Source organism: Choloepus didactylus, chromosome 24 (assembly GCF_015220235.1).
Source record: "Choloepus didactylus isolate mChoDid1 chromosome 24, mChoDid1.pri, whole genome shotgun sequence".
NCBI classification, from domain to species: Eukaryota; Metazoa; Chordata; class Mammalia; order Pilosa; family Megalonychidae; genus Choloepus; species Choloepus didactylus.
Genome location: NC_051330.1, coordinates 23,172,184 through 23,198,408, shown reverse-complemented (window position 1 = coordinate 23,198,408; position 26,225 = coordinate 23,172,184). Strand labels below are relative to the sequence as shown.

At 37.7% G+C, this 26,225-nt stretch overlaps 1 protein-coding gene across 1 annotated transcript in view; it reads right to left on the bottom strand.

The window, feature by feature from the left end:
- Positions 1 to 26,225, bottom strand: part of LOC119519959 (formin-like protein 16) — a 286,503-nt gene that overhangs the window by 190,072 nt on the left and 70,206 nt on the right. Inside the window, exon 5 of the mRNA XM_037817677.1 lies at positions 7,642 to 7,736. Within this exon, the coding sequence (XP_037673605.1) occupies positions 7,642 to 7,736 (95 nt within the window). The remainder of the gene's footprint in view (positions 1 to 7,641; positions 7,737 to 26,225) is intronic.

Below are 26,225 nucleotides of genomic sequence, written 5' to 3'. Positions count from 1 at the left end.
CACCTATAAAATATGCAGAGAATTACCTAATGCACAAGGTTGTGGTGAGGATTAGAAGTAAAAAATGGAAGTCTTATGTTCAGCATGTAGTAGAAGCTCAGTAAATGAAGGTTAATGGCAATGATTTAAATGTTGGTGCCTCAAGAAAGGGAGAATGGTCAGAGGCTATTGGAATTTCTCCCTCCATGCATATTTTGGGTATCTTAACTGGAAGCCACCACGGTGGAAATGCTGGTAGTCCCAGGACACCCATCCCCTACTGTGCTTCAACTTATTTGTAATATTTTGATAGACATTAACTGCCCACAGATGACTCTGTTCTGTGGTCGGGAGCAGCACCCACTTCAATCCTACAGATACCTCTGTGTGACCCAAGTGAAACAAAGCAAAAAACTGTGGCTCCTGCTATAAATAAATCAATGGCCATGACCTGGACCACATCATGCCCATGTTTCTATCTCCAGCATTTAACAAATTACCCCTGTATTAAGTGCTCAGAAATCTTTCTTAGTGAATGACAGAGGAGCTACATGCAACACTGCGAGGAAATAGAACACTAAGTGAAGGATCCTGGGCTTTAGAATAAAACAGTTTGAACCAATCCTGAATCTACCACTTAGCACCTATCAGCTTAGACCAGTGTAAGTGATCTGTTCTATGCCAGTGAAACATACTGACCCATTATTTAACCATGTTATTTAGATAGCAGTATTCCTTGAGTACCCAGTTACTTATCCTCTGTGAAAGAAAAATGAAATAACTTAAGCTAAGAAACTTAAAATGGAGACAGAGAGCTGTGCACACAGAAAGGTCCTTACACCACTACTAAAATTCCAAAATTGGCTATTAGAAGCAAAACCTAAGCAACTAACAAAATCATTCTCTTTCTGAAAAAATGAAACCCATTTCTAAGACCCTTGCCCTAACTAACCTCTCCTTTTTTTCCCCCCTTCCTCTTTTTCCTTTTAAAAACCCTTGCTTGACAGCCCCAACTTGGGACACAATTTAGTTTGCTACCTGAATCTCTGCTCTTCAAATTGCGATTCTAAGACCCCAAATAAATGCTTTTTTTTTTTTTTTGCTTTACAACTCTGTTTGTTATTTCTCAATGGACACCTCTCTTACCATCAATGTCCTCATCTATAAAATGAAGATTCTGCCACTCTGACTTGTCCCAAGGGTTAAGTGAGATTATGTATACAGAGCAATAAATACAGCATTACTCTTAGGTTGAAAAATAACTATTACTGTCTTATCTTTAGTCACTGTTATCTTCTCTCATATTTAGGAACATTCATTTTGCTCTTCTTCCTAAATTAATTTCATTAAGAGGATGAGTACATCACCTCAAGAATCTGTAAGGCAGAACCTTTGACATTGCTGTCCAGAGTCAGCATCACTGACTCCCCACAGTGCTGGAAATCAGGGATGCTGACATTACAAGCAACCTCCTGTGATATACCACAGTCAAAAAATTAAAAACGCTAACCCATTTCCTATAAGTCTATAGTGCCAACATTTGTCACTAAGTATATTAAACTGAAACTTTAACATAGGAATTAAATTTATGCTTTTCTTGTATGCACATCAATGATTTACTAAAGCTGTCCATTTTCCTTGGTTTCTGTATCTAAAGTCAAAGGATATTTTGTTCCTTATCTCAAAACAAGGCTAACTTCTCTAATTATCAGAACCACGCACATTGTAGCAATAAGAAAAAAAAAAGGCCAATTTAACCCCTATATTCATCTCACACCACAAAGACAGATATTTCCCAAAGTGTTCTTCCGGTCTCAAGGTAGCTCCCTAAAAATGACTGGATTTCAGCTATGTCAAGATTGGTGATGAATTGAGTGTGCTGAATTCAGATTGGTTAACTGACTAATGACAATATTAATAATGGACAACACTTGTGCAATACTTACCATGCACTACATTTTACTTATATTTATATTTATTCATTAAATCCTCACTACAATCCTAGGTAGGTTCTACTATCATCTCCATTTTACTGATGTGGAAACTGAAGCGAAGACAGTTTAAGCAATTTGCCCAAGGTCACAGAGCTGGGATTTGAACTTTATTCTCTACTACCTCATGCTGTCTCTCAAACATTACAAAACAAAACATAAAAATGATTCATTTAAGCTGTACCTACATGACATGGAAAAAAAAAAAAACAGTTAAAGAGTATTGTATTGCCGTCAACTCATCCATTCAACAGTGAGGGAATATTCACTGTGCACATCCACTCTGCCAGGTGCTGCTTCTTTACCATTATTTCTGGTTAATTTTGCATTAAAGTCCTGGAATTGATCATGGAGTAGAAGGAAAGCTGTGTAGGGAAACATAATGGAACACCTGTGTCAGTGCAGCTTTCCAGGAGTTTTTCAGAATTAGTTTCTTGGAATATTGCTTTTGCTAAAATATTCTGAGATACCACCACATCCCAATCCCTGGCCCCTGCCAAACTGCCCAGCATTCCTAAGAGTACATGTGCTCTGGATCAGGTATGCATGTCCAATCCTCTAACTTGTTACAAGATTATTGGAATAATGTTTGGATGAAATTAAGTAAAAGAAAATAACATTATATACAGTAAATTGGTAAATGACATTAGTCAGTGGAAGCTCTACACCCATTTGCTATCAAAAGCAAAACATTATTTTAATTATAAACAGCTAGTCTGTTAACCTATAATTGGGATCATTATGATGAGGCTGAGAGAATCATTCCTTCCCAACCAAAGATTACTCCTTTCAAGTGAATAGAAAATTAGATCCACAGAATTCAGCCTCTCTGTCTCCCCTAGACACTAGATTAAACACTATCACCTTCTGTGTCTTTGAAAAATAACCTTTGAAGGCCTTTACTAGGCTTACAGTGGCTTTGCGGGGTGGGGTGTCTTCCTAGTTAGTTACATCCTGTCTGATGTAGCCGCATGGTCCTGTGTGTCGTCCATTCATTCAGTCAGTCAGCCAACAATTATTAAGAACATGTCAGGACCTGTGCTGGTGCTAGTTGCCTCTACCCTCAAGTAGCTTCCAGTCTATTGGGAAACATAGGCTATAAACTAGCATGGTATGTGGTCAATGTTTTCAGTAATTCCAGAAGCCACAGAAAATTCTATCATCATTGTTACTGTCACATCTCTTGACTTCAGAGATTATTTTTAAGTCCTCTATCCACCCACTTCCCATCATCTACTTTCTTTTCCTAGCACTGATGCAAATCTTCCATTTACCCTGACACCCACTCTCCACCCTTCTTTAAAAGGCCTTGTGTCTCAGAATGTGTGTAGAATGTATCAGAAGACTCCCTTGACCTTGGCTTCCTGTTGAGTTCAGCCAAAGGGAGCTCTGACCAGAGAGTAAAAGAAGCAGAGTAAGTTTCAGGTGACTTTAATCAAGTCCCTCCCTGTGGCTCCACTGTTGACCAGCAGCACTCTGCAACTGAAGGTCACAGCTTCTTTGAAGCAGCTCTCTCCTCACAGCTCTCTTCACCTACCACCATGTCCTCCTCTCCCAAACCTCACTTCAGATTTTGGTAACTGCCTATTTCAGGTCCCTGAATATTGTTTCACCCCCTGCATTTCTTAAATAAACTTCTCCACATTTTGTAACTAGTTTTTTATTAAACTCTCCTCAAATCACCCGTTTTGAATGTGCCATCTGTTTCTTGCAAGGATCCTGATTGATACAACTGCTTTGCATTTCTCCTTCATTATGGCTTTTTTCCTGTGCAGAGAATTAGTTTTGGCATTTCATGAAATATTTTGGTCCAGTCAATTCAATAATCCCTTATTGCATGCACACCATAAGCTTTGTTGTGCAAAATGCTGGGATGTACAGATGACTAAATATGGACTGTGCCCTGAAGGGACCTGGTCTAATGGTAGAAATAAGCACATAAATAGGGTGACCCCAAATATTATCATCTAAACTGGAAAAATTTTTGAAAAAGAAAGGAGTTGATATTAAAAATTACATCAGACAAGAGGCATAAACTCTAACAGTCCCAAGTTCACCCTATACATAAAGAGATCATTGTGTTACACTCTAATGAGCACTTGGAATGAGTGTGAACAGGCTATCATAGGTGCACAAAGCTGGGCTGCCTAACTCAGTCTTGAAGAGGTATCCAGAGAAGGCTTATTGAAATAGTCTTAAATCTACCCCCTGAAGACCCAGCCTCTCTGTAGTACCTCTGTGTCATATCATTTCCTTCACTAGAGACTCACTTTGGCTACAGGTGACAGCTTGAGAAATCAGAGGTAAGAACAGCCTTATTTCAACAAGAAATAAAAGATCACTTTCTGATCTCAGAAGTAAAAGATTTTAATAGTATACATGTCAATATACTTTCAATGATTAAAATTTTTAACTTGTATAAATCTCAATCCACAAATTTAGGAATGCAACTATTATTACTTTTTGAATTTTCTTAATTACACTGGATAGTTGGAACATTACTTTGAGTTAATTCAAGTTCCCCTGAATACTTTCTCAGGGTTGTGATGCATGTGTGTGTGTGTGTGTGTGTGTGTTGTATTGGAGGCTCCATTGTGCTACAGATGTAGGAACATCTGGTCTTTCACTGAGTAATGTTTTAGTCCCAAAGGCCACCCCTTAATTCTCCTCATTACTGACCACACGATCTTTTCACATTTTCTCTCTCTCTTTCTCTCTCTCCCTCCTTGGAACTATGTCTACTCCCCTCTCTTTGGATCTCACTGATTTTGAAGTACTGGAAAATCTTTGTGTTATGAGTCTGGGCCTATGATATTGAATATCAAGACTCAATGTTTTTCTTTATTATCCTGATCTTCTTCATCATTTCTTCATTGAGAAAATTAAGACAGAATGCTCGGCTGCCCAAAGGAAGGAAGAGTGGCAATAACAGGTAATATCAACTCAGGTGGTGGGGAGAAGCATCATTAATATTCATAACATTTTTTCCACTCCAGAATCTCTGAGCTTAAACTACATGACAGAAACTGGAGATACAGTAATGAGTAAGAGAAAGTGCTTTACCTCTGAACGTTCATCGCCTATTAGGAATTAAAGAATCAAACAAATAATTATTGCCAATGTAATCATTGCTTTCAGAGAAATGGACTTTCTAGAGGACTGGAAAACTGAATAAAAATATTCATGGATACCTGAGCATTAACTCTGCTTTCTCTCTGCCGATGTTCTATTCAACAATCAGAAATGATATAAGCATTCCCTTAAACTGAAGCACATGGATTACCAGAGTAAGTTTTGTCCTAAACAATTCAATACACTGTTCAATGTTCACCATATACTTCACTGTTGTTAGCCTCAATTATTGATGTAGCAATAATTGAGGTTTCCTGATTTGGGAAGACTCTACCTTGCATCATGTTACCAACAGTTCTCAAACTTAGTGATTTATTGTCTTGATGGTGTAGAAAAAGATGTTCTAGATGAGATCCACTACCTTGGCATCTCTCTCTGCTAAGGAAAAGGATTCTGCTTCAATGACCGCCATAAGATGTACTCTCAACTGTCCAATATCTTCAAATAACAGTTTACTTACAAAAGAATAGAGCTTGGAAGGTGACCTGAATATCTCTGCTGCTGAGTAAATTGGTAATGAAACTCCTGTCAATATACGGGGGCAATGTTCCTTAGTCTTTTGGTTGGAGGAGATATCTTAACTCTCAGCTATGTCCATTTCCCTTAGCAGTTCATTTTAAACATGCAACAAAAAGAAAAGGGATTAATATATGGTCATTTTCCCTTTTCCTCAAGAAAATCATTAAGGGCTAATATTTTTCTTACATATTTGGAAGTTTTCAATTCATTCCATGATGTAGCAATTTGACATGCAACATCAGCAGTGCAAAACTGGAGATCTGGCTATGTTTTTAAATAGAGAACTTCTATTACCCAGACAATCTTTGGGCTTAAATGCCGTATAGTCACCAATTTATACACATGGATAAAATCTGCTCCTTGTCATAAAATGACAGTAGCAGTTTATCAACCACATAATCCCACTGAATCAATAAACCAGCCAAGAACTAGGAGTCTAAGAAGCTTCTGTCCTTCAGACCAAAATATCTGGACATGAATTCTAAGGAGGCAGTACCTTAGATTTAGAGCTCTGGTTTTACTTAACCTCAATTCTTTTAATATAATAAAAACCATGTTCTTTTCCTCCAAAGAACTTCAGTAGCTAACTGGCTAACTAAGAAGTCTTACTGATATTATAGAACAACCAATGTGAGAGTAACCATGGAGAAACTGACACCATGGAATCACTATAATCTTTGCTGACACATAAAAATTCAAAAAGGATGCTATTGCCTTTGAGTAGTTACAATTAATCCACAAACACAAGGGGTGGAGGAGCTGAAAGGTATTTGTCTTTTGCAAAAGAAACAAGTAATAATGGGCTGCCACATTACTCCTCCTCTGGTTTACTCTTTATAAATATTTGGCTACCTAAGGAAAAAATGGTCATATGAATATTGAGAGGGTTTCTCTCATAGCAGTGTGTTAAAACTTTCTGATAGTGTTATGAAAATATCCATTATTGAATGTGTAATAAGTTTGAAATAGAGTAGAATCAGCCTAAACTTACTGATCTGTATTCTGAGTTGATCTCTAGCATTCTCATTAGCCAAAAACTTGATGGGGGTACTTGGATTTTATGCAAACATATAAATAGATTTTTAAATATAGAACACAGCAATGAATTAAAGTCATAGAAAAAAAAATAGTCTGGTCACCAAACCACTGAAACATCTGCTTGACCTTAAAAGTGCCATATGCAGCTAGAAACAGTCTCTGGAAATCAACTCCAGGATAATGGAATGACCAGGTACAAAAGCAAAGCAAATGATGTATAGTAAAAGCAAATATTTTGGAAGAAAAGTAAAAGTTACACAATCTTTTTGTTTTTCTCAAATGAAGTCCTGGTAAAATAAATTCAGCACCCATTATTGATAATAAAAACTCCCAGCAAAGTATGAAGAAAGGGGGAATTCCTTTACATGGCAAAGGCATCTACTAAAAGCCTTCAGTAAACTGAATGGTAACATAACAGAGGCATTGTCTTTGAAGTCAGAAAGAAGACTGCAGGTGTGCTATCATGCTTTTCTCAAATTTGGAGGGAGGTCCTAGGTAGTGTAGAAAGAAAGAATAAATGAAATGAAGGAAGGGAGAAGGAAGAGAATGGGAAGAGGGAAAAGGGAAGGAGAAAAAAAGATGGAAAGAAGGAAGGGGAAAGTATAAGGATTGGGAAAAAAAGAGCAGCAGTACTTTTCACAAATATTATAATTGTCTACATAGATAATTCAGGAGACTCAGCAGACCAGAACTTAGAAACAAAAAGAAAGTTCATATAATTTGCTGAACACAAAATCAATGACCCCAAAAAGCCAATTCATTCCTATACATAAGCAATAAACAATTAGAAAATGTAATTTTCAAAAGATGCTACTTAAATTTTTAAAATATAAGCTGTAAGGTACTTAGAAATAAATCCAGCAAAAAGTGTGCCAGAAAGAAAAACACAAAACACTACCAAAAGTATTAAAAGTTAAATACTTAAATTCAGTAAATGATTATGAGTCACTCAGTCAATCTAATAAACATTAACAGTACTCACAAGGTCCTATTTTCCTCTTTCCAGACAGACTGAAGTTCACACTTCCAAGTCACTTTGGAACTAGTCAGGCCATGTGACAGGTTATGGCCAATGACCTGTGAACAGAAGAGATTCGAACAGTGGGTATAAGATTTCCTGTGCCTACTTCCCCTGCAGTGCCAACAGGGGTGATTATATGTATATTTTGCATTTTACAGCTACAAAATGTCAGGGTCACCTTCTGTCTGGGTATTTAAAAGACTTATGGAGCAGAAAACTAACTGTAGTCATCACATCCGTAACACCCATATTGGAGACTTATAAGCAAAAAGCAAACCTTTATCATGTTACATCATTGAGAATCAGGCTTTAATTTGTTACAGTAATATAATTAACTTCTCTAAACTAATGAAATTATTCTATGGAAAAAATAAAATAAAAGTAGATCCATACCTCAGGTGGATTAAAGGCCTAAATATAAAAAAGAAAAACTTCAAAAAGTTTTAGAGTGGTGGGGCAAGATGGCAGAGTGGTGAGGTGTATGTTTTAGTTACTTCTCCAGGGAAATAGCTAGAAAGCCAGGAACTGTGTGGACTGGACACCGCAGAGCAATTTGATTTTGGGCATACTTCATACAACACTCATGAACACATGGAACTGCTGAGATCAGCAAAATCTCTAAGTTTTTGCAGCCAGGGGACCAGCGCCCCTCCTTGGCAGGTTCAGTCCCATGGGAGGAGGGGCTGTCAGCGCTGGGAACAAGAAGGGAGAACTGCAGTGGGGGCTCTTATCGGAAACTCATTCTACTGATCCAAACCCCAATCATAGACAGACTGAGACCAGACACCAGAGAATCCGGGAGCAGCCAGCCCAGCAGAGAGGAGATAAGGATAGCAAAAACAGCAAGAAAAACCAAAAAATTGAAGTGGAGGCTTTTTGGAGTTCTGGTGAACATAGAAAGGGAAAGGGAAGAGCTCAGGCCCTGAGGCTTATATGCAAATCCAGAAGAAAAACTGTCTCTCTACCCCCTGGACCTTTCCTTAGTGGCCCTAATTGCTTTGTCTCTTAGCATTTCAATAACCCATTAGGTCTGCGAGGAGCACGCTTTTTTTTTTTTTTATCTTTTTTTCTTTTTCTAATACAATTACTCTAAGAAGCTCAATACAGAAAGCCTCAAAGACTTGCAATTTGGGCAGGTCAAGACAAGAGCAGAACTAAGAGAGTTCTGAGACAAAAGGCAATAATCCAGTGGCTGAGAAAATTCACTAAACACCACAACTTCCCAAGAAAAGGGGGGCATCCTCTCACAGCCATCATCCTGATGGACAGGAAACACTCCTGCCCGTCGCCAGCCCCATAGCCCAGAGCTGCCCCAGATAACCCAGTGTGACGGAAGTGCTTCCAATAACACGTACACATGTACACACCACAAAATCGGGCATGGACATTAGCCTTCCCTGCACCCTCAGCTGGTTGTCCCAGAGTTGGGAAGGCAGAACAGTGTGAATTAACGCACCCCATTCAGTCATCCTTTCAGCAGACTGGGAAACTCCCTACGCAGCCCTTGCAGCCCAGAACCACCCTGGGGGGATGGCACTCACCTGTGACATAGCACAATCATCCCTCAACAGAGGACTTGGGGGTGCACGGCCTAGAACAGGGACCCACTCGCAAGTCTCAGGAGCCATACGCCAATACCAAGGACTTGTGGGTCAGTGGCAGAGACAAACTGTGGCAGGACTGAACTGAAGGATTAGACTATTGCAGCAGTTTTAAAACTCCAGGAACACCAGGGAGATTTAATTGTTAGAGCCACCCCCCTCCCTGACTGCCCAGACACACACCCCATATACAGGGCAGGCAACAACAACTACACATGCAAGCTTGGTACACCAGTTGGACCCCACAAGACTCACTCCCCCACTGACCACAAAGACAAAGCAGGGGAGAAATGGCTTGAGGGGAACAGGTGGCTCATGGACGCCACCTGCTGGTTAGAGAAAGTGTACTCCACGAAGCTGTAGATCCCACAAATAAGAGATAATGATTTCAATCATTCTACAAATCCTAAAAGAACCCTATCAAGTTAAGCAAAGGCCAAGAGGCCAAACACAACAGAAAATTTTAAAGCAAATGAAAAAACCAGACAATATGGATAACCCAAGCCCAAGTACCCAAACCAAAAGATCAGAGGAGACACAGTACCTGGAGCAATTAATCAAAGAACTAAAGATGAATGACAAGACCATGGCACAGGATATAAAGGATATCAAGAAGATCCTAGAAGAGCATAAAGAAGACATTGCAAGAGTAAAGAAAAAAACAGATGATCTTATGGAAATTAAAGAAACTGTCAACCAAATTAAAAAGACTCTGGATACTCACAGTACAAGACTAGAGAAAGCTGAACAATGAATCAGTGACCTGGAAGATGACAGAATGGAAAATGAAAGAACAAAAGAAAGAATGGGGAAAAAAGTAAAAAAAAAAAATAAAAATGGACCTCAGGGATATGATAGATAATATTAAACATTCAAATATAAGATTCATTGGTGTTCCAGAAGGGGAAGAGAAGGGTAAAGGTCTAGGAAGAGTATTCAAAGAAATTGTTAGGGAAAACTTCCCAAATCTTCTAAACACCATAATACACAAATCATAAATGCCCAGTGAACTCCAAATAGAATAAATCCAAATAAACCTACCCCGAGACATATTCTGATCACACTGTCAAATACGGAAGAGAAGAAGCAAGTTCTGAAAACAGCAAGAGAAAAGCAACTCACCACATACAAAGGAAACAGCATAAGACTAAGTAGTGACTACTCAGCAGCCACCATGGAGGTGAGAAGGCAGTGACATGACATATTTAAAATTCTGAGTGAGAAAAATTTCCAACCAAGAATACTTTATCCAGCAAAGCTCTCCTTCAAATTTCAGGGAGAGCTTAAATTTTTCACAGACAAACAAATGCTGAGAGAATTTGCTAACAAGAGACCTGCCCTACTGGAGATACTAAAGGGAGCCCTACAGATAGAGAAACAAAGAAAGGAGAGAGAGAGACATGGAGAAAGGTTCAGTACAAAAGAGATTCAGTATGGGTACATTAAAAGATACTAATAGAGAGAGGGAAAAAATATATATGACAAACATAAACCAAAGGATAAGATGGCTGATTCAAGAAATGCCTTCAGGTCATAATGTTGAATGTAAATGGATTAAACTCCCCAATTAAAAGATATAGATTTGCAGAATGGATCAAAAAAAAAATAAACCATCAATATGTTGCATACAAGAAACTCATCTTAGACACAGGGACACAAAGAAATTGAAAGTGAAAGGATGGAAAAAAAATATTTCATGCATGCTACAGCCAAAAGAAAGCAGGTGTAGCAATATTAATCTCAGATAAAATAGACTTTAAATGCAAGGATGTTATAAGAGACAAAGAAGGCCACTACATACTAACAAAGAGGGCAATTCAACAAGAAGATATAACAATCATAAATGTTTATGCACCCAATCAAGGTGCCACAAAATACATGAGACAAACACTGGCAAAACTAAAGGAAGCAATTGATGTTTCCACAATAATTGTGGGAGACTTCAACACATCGCTCTCTCCTATAGATAGATCAACCAGACAGAAAACCAATAAGAAAACTGAAAACCTAAACAATCTGATAAATGAATTGGATTTAACGGACATATATAGAACATTACATCCCAAATCACCAGGATACACATTCTTCTCTAGTGCTCATGGAACTTTCTCCAGAATAGATCATATGCTGGGACATAAAACAAAGCTCAATAAATTTAAAAAGATTGAAATTATTCAAAGCACATTCTCTGACCGCAAGGGAATACAATTAGAAGTCAATAACCAGAAGAGACTTAGAAAATTCACAAATACCTGGAGGTTAAACAACACGCTCCTAAACAATCAGGGGGTTAAAAAAGAAATAGCAAAAGAAATTGCTAAATATATAAAGATGAATGAAAATGAGAACACAGCATACCAAAACCTATGGGATGCAGCAAAAGCGGTACTGAGGGAGAAATTTATAGCTCTAAATGCATATATAAAAAAGGAAGAAAGAGCCAAAATCAAAGAACTAATGGATCAACTGAAGAAGCTAGAAAATGAACAACAAACCAATCCTAAACCAAGTAGAAGAAAAGAAATAACAAAGATTAAAGCAGAAATAAATGACATAGAGAACAAAAAAACAATTGAGAGGAAAAGTTGGTTCTTTGAGAAGATCAACAAGATTGACAAGCCCCTAGCTAGACTGACAAAATCAAAAAGATGGAAGACCCATATAAACAAAATAATGAATGAGAAAAGTGACATTACTGTGGATCCTGAAGAAATTAAAAAAATTATAAGAGGATACTATGAACAACTGTATGGCAACAAACTGGATAATGTAGAGGAAAGGGACAATTTCCTGGAAACATATGAACAACCTAGACTGACCAGACAAGAAACAGAAGACCACAATCAACCAATCACAAGCAAAGAGATCCAATCAGTCATCAAAAAGCTTCCCACAAATAAATGCCCACGGCCAGATGGCTTCACAGGGGAATTCTACCAAACTTTCCAAAAAGAACTGACATCAATCTTACTTAAACTCTTTCAAAACATTGAAGAAAATGGAACATTACCTAACTCATTTTATGAAGCTAACATCAATCTAATACCAAAACCAGGCAAAGATGCTACAAAAAAGGAAAACTACAGGCCAATCTCCCTAATGAATATCGATGCAAAAATCCTCAACAAAATACTTGCAAATCAAATCCAAAGACACATTAAAAAAATCATACACCATGACCAAGTGGGGTTCATTCCAGGCATGCAAGGATGGTTCAACATAAGAAAATCAATCAATGTATTACAACATATTAACAAACCAAAAGGGAAAAATCAAATGATCATCTCAATAGATGCTGAAAAAGCATTTGACAAAATCCAACATCCCTTTTTGATAAAAACACTTCAAAAGGTAGGAATTGAAGGAAACTTCCTCAATATGATAAAGAGCATATATGAAAAACCCACAGCCAGCATAGTACTCAATGGTGAGAGGCTGGAAGCCTTCCCTCTAAGATCAGGAATGAGACAAGGATGCCCATTATCACCACTGTTATTCAACATTGTGCTAGAAGTGCTAGCCAGGGCAAGCCGGCAAGACAAAGTAATAAAAGGCATCCAAATTGGAAAGGAAAAATAAAACTGTCATTGTTTGCAGATGATATGATCTTATATCTGGAAAAACCCTGAGAAATCGATGATACAGCTACTAGAGCTAATGAACAAATTTAGCAAAGTAGCAGGATACAAGATTAATGCACATAAATCAGTAATGTTTCTACATGCTAGAAATGAACAAACTGAAGACACACTCTAGAAAAAGATACCATTTTCAATAGCAACTAAAAAAATCAAGTACCTAGGAATAAACTTAACCAAAGATGTAAAAGTCCTATACAAAGAAAACTATGTAACTCTACTAAAAGAAATAGAAGAGGACCTTAAAAGATGGAAAAATATTCCATGTTCATGGATAGGAAGGCTAAATGTCATTAAGATGTCAATTCTACCCCAACTCATCTACAGATTCAATGCAATCCCAATCAAAATTCCAAAACCTACTTTGCAGACTTGGAAAAGCTAGTAATCAAATTTATTTGGAAAGGGAAGATGCCTCAAATTGCTAAAGACACTTTAAAAAAGAAAAACGAAGTGGGAAGACTTATACTCCCTGACTTTGAAGCTTATTATAAAGCCACAGTAGTCAAAACAGCACGGTACTGGCACAAAGATAAACATATAGATCAATGGAATAGAATTGAGAATTTGGAGAGAGACCCCCAAATCTATGGCTGACTGATCTTTGATAAGGCCCCCAAACTCACTGAACTGGGTCATAAAAGTCTTTTCAACAAATGGGGCTGAGAGAGTTGGATATCCATATCAAAAAGAATGAAAGAGGGCCCCTACCTCACACCCTACACAAAAATTAACTCAAAATGGATCAAAGATCTCAATATAAAAGAAAGTACCATAAAACTCCTACAAGATAATGTAGGGAAACATCTTCAAGTCCTTTTATTAGGCAGCCACTTCCTAGACTTTACACTCAAAGCACAAGCAACAAAAGAAAAAATAGATAAATGGGAACTCCTCAAGCTTAGAAGTTTCTGTACCCCAAAGGAATTTCTCAAAAAGGTAAAGAGGCAGCCAACTCAATGGGAAAAATATTTTGGAAAACTTGTATCTGACAAAAGACTGATATCTTACATATACAAAGAAATCCTACAACTCAATGACAATAGTACAGACAGCCCAATTATAAAATGGGCAAAAGATATGAAAAGACAGTTCTCTGAAGGGGAAATACAAATGGCCAAGAAACACATGAAAAAATGTTCAGCTTCACTAGCTATTAGAGAGATGCAAATTAAGATCACAATGAGATACCGTCTCACAGCAATTAGAATGGCTGCCATTAAACAAACAGGAAACTACAAATGCTGGAGGGGATGTGAAGAAATTGGAATTCTTATTCATTGTTGGTGGGACTGTATAATGTTTCAGACACTCTGGAAGTCAGTCTGGCAGTTCCTTAGAAAACTAGACATAGAGATACCCTTCGATCCAGCAATTGCACTTCTCAGTATATACCCGGATGATCGGAAAGCAGTGACATGAACAGATATCTGCATGCCAATGTTCATAGCAGCATTATTCACAATTGCCAAGAGATGGAAGCAACCCAAATGTCCTTTAGCAGATGAGTGGATAAATAAAATGTGGTATATACACACGATGGAATACTATGCAGCAGTAAGAAGGAACGATCTCGTGAAACATATGACAACATGGATGAACCTTGAAGACATAATGCTGAGCGAAATAAGCCAGGCACAAAAAGAGAAATATTATATGCTACCACTAATGTGAACTTTGAAAAATGTAAAACAAATGGTTTATAATGTAGAATATAGGGGAACTAGCGATAGCAATTAAGGAAAGGGGAACCATAATCCAATAAGAACAGATAAGCTATCGTGGGTAAATTTAACGTTCTGGGAATGCCCAGGAATGACTATGGTCTGTTTATTTCTGATGGGTATAGTAGGAACATGTTCACAGAAATGTTGCTATATTAGGTTACTTTCTTGGGGTAGAGTAGGAACATGTTGGAAGTAAAGTAGTTATCTTAGGTTAGTTGTCTTTTTCTTACTCCCTTGTTATGGTCTCTTTGAAATGTTCTTTTATTGTATGTTTTTTTTAATTTTTTTTAATTTTTTTATTTTTTATACAGTTGATTTTAAAAAAATGTTTAAAAAAAAGGAAAAAAATATGCAGAGCCCCCTTGATTTGCTGGTGGAGAATGCAGGGGTATTGACCTGCCCTACCTCGATAGTTGCTAATGTGCTCACAGACATAGGGGACTGGTGGTTTGATGGGTTGAGCCTCTACCATGGGATATGCCCTTGGGAAGACTGTTGCTGCAAAGGAGAGGATAGGCCTCCCTATAATTGTGCCTAAGAGCCTCCTCCCGAATGCCTCTCTGTTGCTCAGATGTGGCCTTTTCTCTCTACCTAAGCCAACTTGAAAGGTGAAATCACTGCCCTCCCCACTTCATAGGATCAGACACCCAGGGGAGTGAATCTCCCTGGCAACGTGGAATATGACTCCTGGGGAGGAATGTAGACCCAGCTTCGTGGGATGGAGAACATCTTCTTGACCAAAAGGAGGATGTGAAAGGAAATGAAATAAGCTTCAGTGGCAGAGAGATTCCAAAAGGAGCCAAGAGGTCACTCTGGTGGGCGCTCTTATGCACAATATAGACAACCTCTTTTAGGTTCTAATGAACTGGGGTAGCTGGCAGTAGATACCTGAAACTATCAAACTACAACCCAGAACCCATGAATCTTGAAGACAATTGTATAAAAATGTAGCTTATGAGGGGTGACAATGGGATTGGGAAAGCCAAAAGGACCACACTCCCCTTTGTCTAGTTTATGGATGGATGAGTAGAAAAATGGGGGAAGGAAACAAACAGACAAAAGCACTCAGTGTTCTTTTTTCTTTAATTGCTCTTTTTCACTTTAATTATTATTCTTGTTATTTTTGTGTGTGTGGTAATGAAGGTGTCAGGGATTGATTTTGGTGATGAATGTGCAACTATGTAATGGTACTGTGAACAATCGAATGTATGATTCATTTTGTATGACTGTGTGGTATGTAAATATATCTCAATAAAATGAATACAAAAAAACAGAAACAAAAATAAAGTTTTAGAAAAAAATATAAGGAAATATTTAACACCTTTGGACATAAAAGGATTTCTTATATAAGACACACACAAAAAATCAAAGTATAAAGAAAAAGACTAGAAAAATTGATTACATTCAATTTTAAAACTTCTCTACAACTAAAGACACTACAAACAAAGTAAAATCAAGCTACAATTTGGAGATGTATGAAAAAAAAGATTAGTATCCAATAGATGTAGACCTTTAAAATAATAATATATCACACACTGTATAAAGAATTTACTACTTAAATAAAGTAGATACAAATGCTCGTGATCATGGAAACCACTTAAAATATGTTGCTTGCAACTTGGCCAATAATCTGCTCTGTTCCTTATTGCTGCTGAATGCTAAAGCTCTCTTGATCGACTGGTCTTTTCTTTCATTTCTCTTAGGAATTCTTTTACACAATGAGATTATAAACAATCAAGGCAAGGGTTGAACTCTGCAACCCAAATGCCTATTCAGCCTGTAGGTGTTTTTGGAATACGCATGATGTTTTTTCAAAGATTTAATTTGAATGTCTCTACTGAAAGACATTAGTTCCTCCATTCAAAATAGGCCCCATCATACTCTACAGTCTTATTATCAGCCCAGGTTTCATAACTGTTACCTGCCTGACCCCTCTATGCATTCGAGTTATGACTTTTGCCAATGATTTCTGTCTTCATTTTTTAAATCAATAAATCTATAAAATCACTAACAGCTAGGAATTATGCTCTTTCCTGGAGCAACACAAATAAATAAAACATAAAACCTACCTTTATTGGCTTTCAAAGCCTATGTAGAAGAGACAGACATATGAATAAATCATAACACTAGTAAGTACAATTGGTGAATAGAGCTAGGAAAGACTGAATAAAGGTAAGGTTGAGGGGGGAGGGTGCTGTTTGTAAAGGTTTCTTAGAGGAGGTGATATCTGAGCTACATTTTGAAAAATAAATTCCTAAGCAATCAGAAGGGAAGTGGGCATTCTTTGCAGAAGAAACCTCATATCAAAAGTCTCATAGTCAAGAAACTAGTGCATAAATCTGGAGAACACAGCAAGTTTGAGAAGGTGATGACACACGAGGCAACAGCTAAATTACAAAGGGCCTTGTGTGACTGTACTTAGAATTGTGACTCTGTTATTAGACGGATGACTTTGGACAAATTACTTAACCTTTTTGAGTCTTAGCTTCCTAGATTGTCAAATAGATACAATAGTTTCTTCCAATGTTCTAATGAGTATTTAATGTGATAATGTTTGGTTACGTTGATGAGATACAATCAAGAAATGTTAGTTTAAGCTGACTCATAGGGAAATTCCCCAGGCCTTTTGCTCACTCAGATGTCCTTTTTATGGGGTCCATTACAGTGTTTCTTCTTAATGCTTATCTTTTTCTTAATGCTTATCTTCTTAATGCTTATCTATAAAAGTCATATATATAACTTTTGTAATAGAATTAAATAAAACTTTTTTTTAGTGCTTGGGGTTTTGGGGTAGACATAGATAAGCTTGTTCTAAAATTAAGATGGAAAAATCAAAGAATCTAAAATTGGTTTAAAGAAATTTTGGGAAAAAAAAGGATAAAGTTGAAAGAATTACTCTACTTGATGTTAAGCCTTACAATATAGCTATAGTTATATAGTAACTGTTTATTGGTGGTATTGGTGGTAGGGATAGAAACTTAGAACAACAGAAATCCCAGAAACAGACCCATACAAATACATCCAACTGATTTTAAAGAAATGTGCAAAAGCATTCCAATAAAGAAAGATAACCTTTTCCAATAATAAAGATAAGGAGCAATTGGACAGCCTTAGGGAAAAAAAAAAAAAAAAAACACTTCAACCAATATCTCACACTTTATACATAAAATTATCAGCTTTTAGAAGAAATATAGGAGAAAATCATCCTCATCACTTAGAATTTGGTGAAGGGCTTTAGACTTGACACCAAAAGCACAACTCATAAAAGGAAAAATTAGACTTTATCAAAATTAAAAACTTTTGTTCTGCAAAACACACTGTTAAAAGGCTGAAAGAAGAAATTATAGACTCGATGAAAATACCTGCACACCACATATTTGACAAAGGACTTGTATCTAGAGTATAAAAAGAACTCTCAAATGCAACAATTAAAAAACAACAAGCCAATCCAATTAGAAAATGGGCAAAAGGCATGAGAAGACATTTCACCAAAAGGACATAAAGATGGCAAATGAGTGCATGAAAGATGTTCGATATCATTAACAATTAGGGAAGTGCAAATTAAAACCACAATGAAATATCACTGCACACCTGTCAGAATGGCTAAAATAAAAATAGTGATCCCAAATGCTGGCAATGATGCAGAAAAACTGGATCACTTGCACATAGCCAGTGGGAATGGGTACAGCTACTCTAGAAAAGAGTTTGGCAATAAAAAAAAACAAAACTGAATATACACATAACATATGATCCACTAATCACACTCCAGGCATTTATCCCAGAAAAATGTAAACTTAGGATCACCCAAAAACATGAACACAAATGATCATAGCAGCTTTTTTTAATTGTCAAAAACTGGAAGCAATCCAAATGTCCTTCAACAAATGAAAGATTAAACAAACTGTGGAACATCCATACCATGAAATACTATTCAGCAATAAAAAGAAACAAACTGCTAATGCACAAAACCATTTGGATGGATCTCAAAGGCATTATGCTTAGTAAAAAAGCCAATCTCAAACAGTTCTGTATGATTCCATTTATATAACATTCTTAAAATAAAACTACAGAGATGGAGAACAGATTACTGGGTTGTCAGGGATTAGGAACAGGAAGTTGTGGGAGAGGGTGAATGTGACTATAAAGAGATAGCAGGAGAGAAACTTGCAGTGAAGGACCAGTTCTGTATTGTAATTCTGGTGGCACTTACACAAATCTACAGATGTGATAAAATTCATAGAACTACACACACACACACACACACACACACACACACACAAATGAGTGCATTTAAAACTGACACTATGAATAAACTCTGTAGATTGTGCCAATGTCATCTTCCTGGTTGTGATACTGTACTATAGTTATGCAAGATATACCATTGGGGGAAAGTGCGTGAAGAGTACATGAGATCTCTACATTTGGTTTTGCAAATTCTTGTGCAAATGTAATTATTTTAAAGTTAAAAGTTTTAAAACAGTGCATTGGTTTGAAATAGTTTTTTCTTCCTATTTTTAGCTTTTATCTAACCAAATAAATTATCCACCAAATGTGACTCACTGTACATCTATTAAATTATACAGAATTGCTGTTATCAGTTTTGTGCCCCATTTTAAGAATACATGGGTCTCTGTTTCTCCAAAACTTTTTAAAGCCTAATCTTAATAGGTACTGTTTGCAGAAACTAGAAGAAGCGACTAACTATAAATCTCTTACGCAGGTCTGTACCATTGCCTAAAATCACCTAGTGCTAACCTTTTATTAATTGTTCTAATCTACACTTGCCCTGCTAAAAATGGAACACTCTTCCCCTACTGGGCTAAGAATGGCTCTTATCTGGGTCTCTTTAAAGTCATGAAATGGTAATTGAGTCCCTTTTTCACAACTCAGAAGATATGTCACAAAATCCTCACGTTGCCTTTTGAGGGCGCTACCCACAGTTTTCATGCCTCGAAAATGAATTTCTTTCAGAGCCAGGGCCCAGAAAGAAATTTGCAGGCGGCCTCATTGCCATGGCCGACGGGGTGACCTTAATTAAGTGCAACATAAAATTATTTGCAGAGTCTGCGCTGCAACGATAATGCCTCATTCAGTCCTACGGCTCCGTGGCCGCCCAAGGACAAAAGATATTTGAGTGTGGCAGAGCACGAATCTGACCTCCTTCAAAGCAGCTAATTGTGCTGCCTTTGGAGGGCCGGTATTCCCGGGCTGCCGTATGTGCTGGTTCGAGCCCCTCTGAGTGCCCTTGCTGAGGATGCTCCCCAACTCACTTAGGGATGAGGGCCGGAAACAAGTTCATTTAGCTGCCTTGGTGTTTGGGTCATTTTGAAAAAGCAGGAACCACAGAGTGAAACTGATGTGTTCTGGGCAACTGATAGATGCAAACCAGCAGGTACAGAGAGAGAAAGACAAACCTGGAAGACAAAGATTCCTTCTGGACCTATTCCTTGGATACACTGCAGCTGCATTAATGACTGTTATTACTATGCTAATCCAGAAGGGGCATAGTTTTTTACATTTGTAAAACTTAGATGCCAAGAGGCCAAGTGCCGAGTCAAAGGGATGATGATAGAAGGACACACCTAAGGTTAAATTGTGAGTAAGCACCAGGATCAAATTACCAGATTAATTTCAAATGGTGATAAAACTTTGCAAAGTCCTAGGTGAATATACTGAAAATGTAAATTGATATGTCACTACTCTTATGTATGTCTATATGACTTCCCAAATAGATTGTAAGTTCCTTAAAAGTAGGACCACTAGAGTGTTTAGTCTAGTTTGCTGCCATGTGGTAGCATTTAATAGAGAAGGAAACTAACATATACTCAGTACCAAGTCTGTTTTTTTAGATATTCATTCCGTTTAATCCTCATAACAACCCCATTAGCACATCTTATCTGTATTTTGCAGTTTTGGGAAGGTGGTCAGAGAGTTTTAGTGGCATGCTCAAGGACTTCAGGGTAGTAAGTGAGAGGAGTGACATTCACACACAGGTCTATTTATGTCTGACCTAAGGCCCTGCTCTCTCAACAGCACCACCCAGTCTCCCAAGTATTTCCTCATTTAATTTAATTTTGAATATGTGAAAAATGTGTATGTGTGTATGTATATTTTAAATGCCTAAAATAACCAAAAATAAATCTTTACTAACTAGCACACAGTGCAAGAAGTAGAAGGGGTTCATGATTATAGTTCTAATGACACAAAAAGATACCTAAGAGCTTTCCAAATCAAGCAATATTAATTTATATTCATATTGTTTCAGTGTTCATTGAAAATGGGAAATCTGAGTACAATAACTTATTATAGGGAATATAATTTGTCTGTAGTGCTTCATGATATTTAAAAAATGATAATATTAGTAGGAGGGAGAGAGAAAAAAACAGAGGAAGAAAGAAAGAAAGATTGATTCTGGGCTGGCTTCAGAAAGGAATGTCTCCAAATTTCAAAGCACTGTGAGGGTATTTCAAAGCCTGAATCAGAGCATTTTCCAATTATAAAACTGCTTTACTGATATCCCACATCTTGTAGGTAGCATTAAGGACTTTGTGTTGGAGGACAAACACAATTTCTTTGTGACAGCAACAGAAGTTACAAGCCCCATGCAAAAATTTTACACCCACTCAACAAATAATTCCAGGAGTTCTGGTTTTTTTTTTTTTTTTAATGAAGGAGGAATATAAAACAAAACAATAAAAACTCAAAAAGCTTCTCATATGGAGCACAATGCTAGAGACCACAGTTAAGAAGAGAAGTTTGGTGTCAAATATAGAGAGAACTGCATTAGTTACTATATTGAACTTACCTAGCCCTGTGCTCCTAGAAAACAGTAGTGGTCAAGAAATCCACTCCCATCCTTTTGTGTTCTGGAAATGGCTTACTGCAAGGAACATCTTTCCTCATATGACTAACATAAGATTCACAAATGAACACCTTGTGACCTAAAACAAGGCCCAACACAGACACTCCAAATTCCCATTCTTTGTCTCACAAATGATTAGGTGAACAGTTTGTCCCCATGCTAACTTGATTTGACTGTTTAGTCAGGCTTCTCTCCTTCCCCCAGCCACCTGAACTTTGGCCCACACTTGAACATAAGCAAGCGTTGGAACTCAGAACACCACCTCCTTAATGGCCCCTCCTGATAATCAGCTGACCACAATGAAAGACATTTGCTGCTCAGTTGTCCAATCATGTCACTTGCTCATCCCACTCCTCACACCCGGTTCTTTCTAGCATTGTTCTCCCCTCCCTTTAAAAGAAAAACCCTTTCTGCCTGACCCTTGAGACATTTACGGATATTACAGTAGGAGTATTGTCCCTATTGCAAAAGTTTCCTTCCCTGTTGCAATAGTCCCCCATACCCTGCTGCAATAGTCCTTTCAAATAAAGTCTCTCCTTACCTAAGTCTGGATTTGTTTTTTGTTTGACACTGTCTAAAGGCATAGTTTCAAATATTTTTAGAAGTATATTTCTCCCCATCATATTTTCTTTTGTTTGTGACTTTCTTTTTATGAATTTTAAGTATTCTTCCCTGATTCAGAAGCCACATAAGCAGAGAGATCAAACTCTTTAAGGGTATCAACAAGCTTCCCACATACCACTTAAGTTAAAATGGAAATGAATAAGATAGAAGAGCTGATACTCCATGCAGGCACCTCCAGACAATCAATTCTCTTCTAATCTTGCTGGCTGCAGAATCACAACTTCTGGGGCCATTTAATTCACCTCCATCTAATGACTGGGGTGCCAGTGCATGACAAAGGAAAAAGAAGGAAGTAAATAAAACTAAAATATTTCATCAGATTGCAGCAAGTTAAAAGTCTGGCCAACTCCAAGCTTCACAGAGTATCTATATTATTTAATCTCTGAACTGGTCCAAATGAAAAGTTTGTGAGTGTTTAGAAACTACCAACTCTGCCCTCTTACATACATGTATGTTGTCATCTGAGGTGCAATGACAATATTTTCAAAACAAAAGTAAGGATATGTGGACCAGTAAAGGATTTTTTTTGACTTGTGGGTTTAGTAAGAGGTAAAGTTGTGTGTAAGTTAAAAAATTGTAAATCACATTGTAAATCATGCATATTGAATGAATTGCTCCCTGAAATCATGGCTAACTGTAAACATTCAAGGTATGTAGTATCCACAGACAGACAGTACCTTGTGCTGTATTCTTGCTCCGAAGTTTCTGGTGCACACTGTTATATTTACTAGCACTAGCAGTGTTCTGGGAAATGTGTAATAACTGGCTCTAAGGTGAGGGGGAGGCCCTAAGCTGTAGCATATGTCAATTTCCATGCTATAAATACCCCCACCTGATTAGCTGATTTCAGGCTACCAGTGTGACTGTACAAGGAGTTGGGAAGAGATGTGCAGTAGCAAACCATTATATAGTATTTCTACCATATAGATACAACAGGTGTAAATAATCCCAAGAGCACAGGTAATAGTAAAATGCAGTAAAATAATTCAGAAGTGATTAATTTGGAGTATATATTACTTTTGCTTTTAATATGGTTTATTGAGCTGTAAGTTTATATAATTTAATTTAAATAATGGCTGTATAAAACAACTAGCTTTCACAATTCCTGGAAATTTAACAGTGGGCTGTTGTGAGCTCATTCATGTTGATGCCAGTACACACCAATGAGCCCAGGATCCATCTCTCACCATAGTCACAACCCCTAGGGGACTGGGTAACATTACTTAAGACATAAATTACTTGGATCTGAAAAGTTTAAGGGATTTTACTGGCCAAAAGGTATATACTACCTGCAGTGGGTTGAATGGTGGCTCCCAAAAAGATAAATCCAACTGGAACCTGTGAATGTGGCCTAATTTAGGGGGAAAAATAAAAGGTCTTTGCAGATGTAATTAAGTTAAAGATCTTGAGATGAGACCATCCTGGATTATTCAGACGGGCCCTAAATCCAATGACTGATGTCCTTATAAGAGAAGACGCAGATAGAAGAAAAGAACACACAAAGACATAGGGGAGAAGGTCATGTGAAGACAGAGGCAGAGATTGGAGTGATCCATCCACAAGCCAAGGAACACAAATGGTGGTCAGCAGCCACCAGAAGCTAGGAGAGAGACATGGAATGGATTCTCACTCAAAGCCTCCAGAAGGAAACAATCTGCTGACATCTTGATTTCAGACTTCTGGAAATAATAAATTTCTGTTGTTTTAAGCCACAAAGTTTGTGGTGATTTGTTATGGCCACCAAGGAAACTAATATACTATACCATGACAATCAGTCTTGGTCAAACTGGACTCAAAGAAAGAGGCTTTCAAGATTTTATAAATCTACAAAATAATTAACTCGGAAAATTATACAACACTGTAACCATCTGCAACCATGGTGGAGGAGGCAGATGAAACTTAAAGGAAAGGACAGCTTGCTGCTGGTGTTCCTCTTTGTCCTAAAAAAGTCTTCATCTCATAACTTAATAATTCTTATCAGTCAGGGATGACCGTATTACTTGGTGACCCAGACACAACCTCAAAAGTCCCAATAGCCAGAATTTATATATCAGGTAGGGGAAAACAGATGTCCTTAAATTTCTTAGCTGTACTTTAAAAAATGTAAATATATCCTCTCCAGGATCTGTGCTTTTTAAATAAAATATTCTAATGACATTTACAAGGAAATAAGAAGGAAAAACTGTGATATCCTAAATGTCCAAAAGACTGGGGTAAAGAGCAGCAAATTAGAAAACTTTCCATTTATTATGATTATTAATTTGGATATGCAATTTACGCAGCCCAGTGCAAACTTTCAAGACAGCTACAGCAGAGCATTGAACCACACATGGGGCCCTTCTAAGCCCATGAATCCAGTCCTATTAATGCTACATCAAATTTAGGTACTACAGATTAAAACATTTGACTCTTGCTTCAAATACAACCATTACCATTCTCAAAAAAAATTTGGGGTTCTTATTTCCATTTAGAAATAATCTGCCACATATTTTTTTGCAAATAAATACTGGCATACATTGAACTTTTTTTACACAAATGTTTATGCCAGCTTTATTTAAAATCACCAAAAAACTGAAACAACCCAAACAACCTTCAGTGGGTCAAAGTAAAATGAACCATGGTACAACTATACAATGGAGAACCACCCAGCTATTAAAAGCAATGACAGAGATGAATTGCAAAGACATTGTGCCAAGTAAAAGAAGCTGATCTCCAGAGGTCACATCATGCATGATTATATTTACAAGACACTCTGGAAAATGCACATCCATAGGGATGGAGAATGGATCAGTTTGTACCAGATATTGGGCTGGGGGTGAGGGCTTACTTACAAAGGGGAAGCTTGAGGGAATATTTGGGGGTTCTGGAACTTCTCTGTGTTCTGAGTTTTTATACAAATCAGTAATTACACAAATCTTTGTATGTCAAAACTCATAAAATGTACATCAAAAAAAGTTAATATTATGGTATGTTAATTCAGAAATTTAAAAATATATATATATATGTATGCATACATATGTATGTATGTAAAAAGTGATTTAAAATAAATTTTGCATCTGGGTTTCTGCCAAACAGGCTTTGTGGGGCTCTGCCACACCAGCCCTTATGTTCTCTGGGCCTATTTTTCCATCTATAAAGCAAGAGGATCGGTTTAGAGCAGTGATCTTCATTCCTTTTTAACTCCCAAATTGCACCCCTGGGCACTCCTTTGTGGAAGTGGGGGTGGGGTAGGTTTGGAGAGAAAGGGCATCCAGCCTCCTCTGGGCTCTAGACCCATAGTGCTGCATCAACAGAGCAACTGTGCTTTTGTTTGTCTCATATATTGTCTATAAACATCTAGATTATACTAGCAGGACTCAAGCCAGATCCCAGGTTCCTGGAGAGTTTAGGCAGTCCTAGATTCCAGGATCTAACTACGGGACCCCACTCCTTTGTAACTTTGGCAAGTGCCCATACAGACCAAGCCCTGACTCTAACGGCCACTGATTTTAAAACAAGCCAGGGGGGTTGGGGGCTGCAAGTGTGCTCCTGGATTCACAACCCTTTGGTTGCCCATGGATTAAACACAAAGGGAACTCCAGAAAGACTTCTGAATCTACTCCTTCCTGGAAGTAGGGACTGAAAGGATCTTAAAGCATTTTTTTTTTTTTTTTTACATACAGGATAATATTTTGGAAGAGCACTTTGTAAACAATAAAGAGCTGTGCACAGATAGGAGAAATGCCATTATGAGGATGACTGTGCTGACCCCAGACCAGCAGGGCTAATAACAAGAGCCGCCATTTATACTAAGCATGTACCACCTGCCAGGCACTGTGCTAAGTAATCATTTAATCCTTACAATAACCCTGTGAGAAAAGGACTGACATTGCTTTGACAGATGAGGAAACTAAACCTCCCAGAAGCTCCAGGTCACATGGAGAGGAGGTGACAGAGCTGGGTCCTGCCCACATCTCTGATCTTCTGAGTCAAGGTGCATGAGCTGAACCCCTGAGGACTGGTGTCAGGCCTGCTCTCCCAGCATGGCCCAGGAAAAGGGGACTGATGCCACCTTTCATCAAAGGCTGGTGGGGACTCACCAAGGCCACCTTGA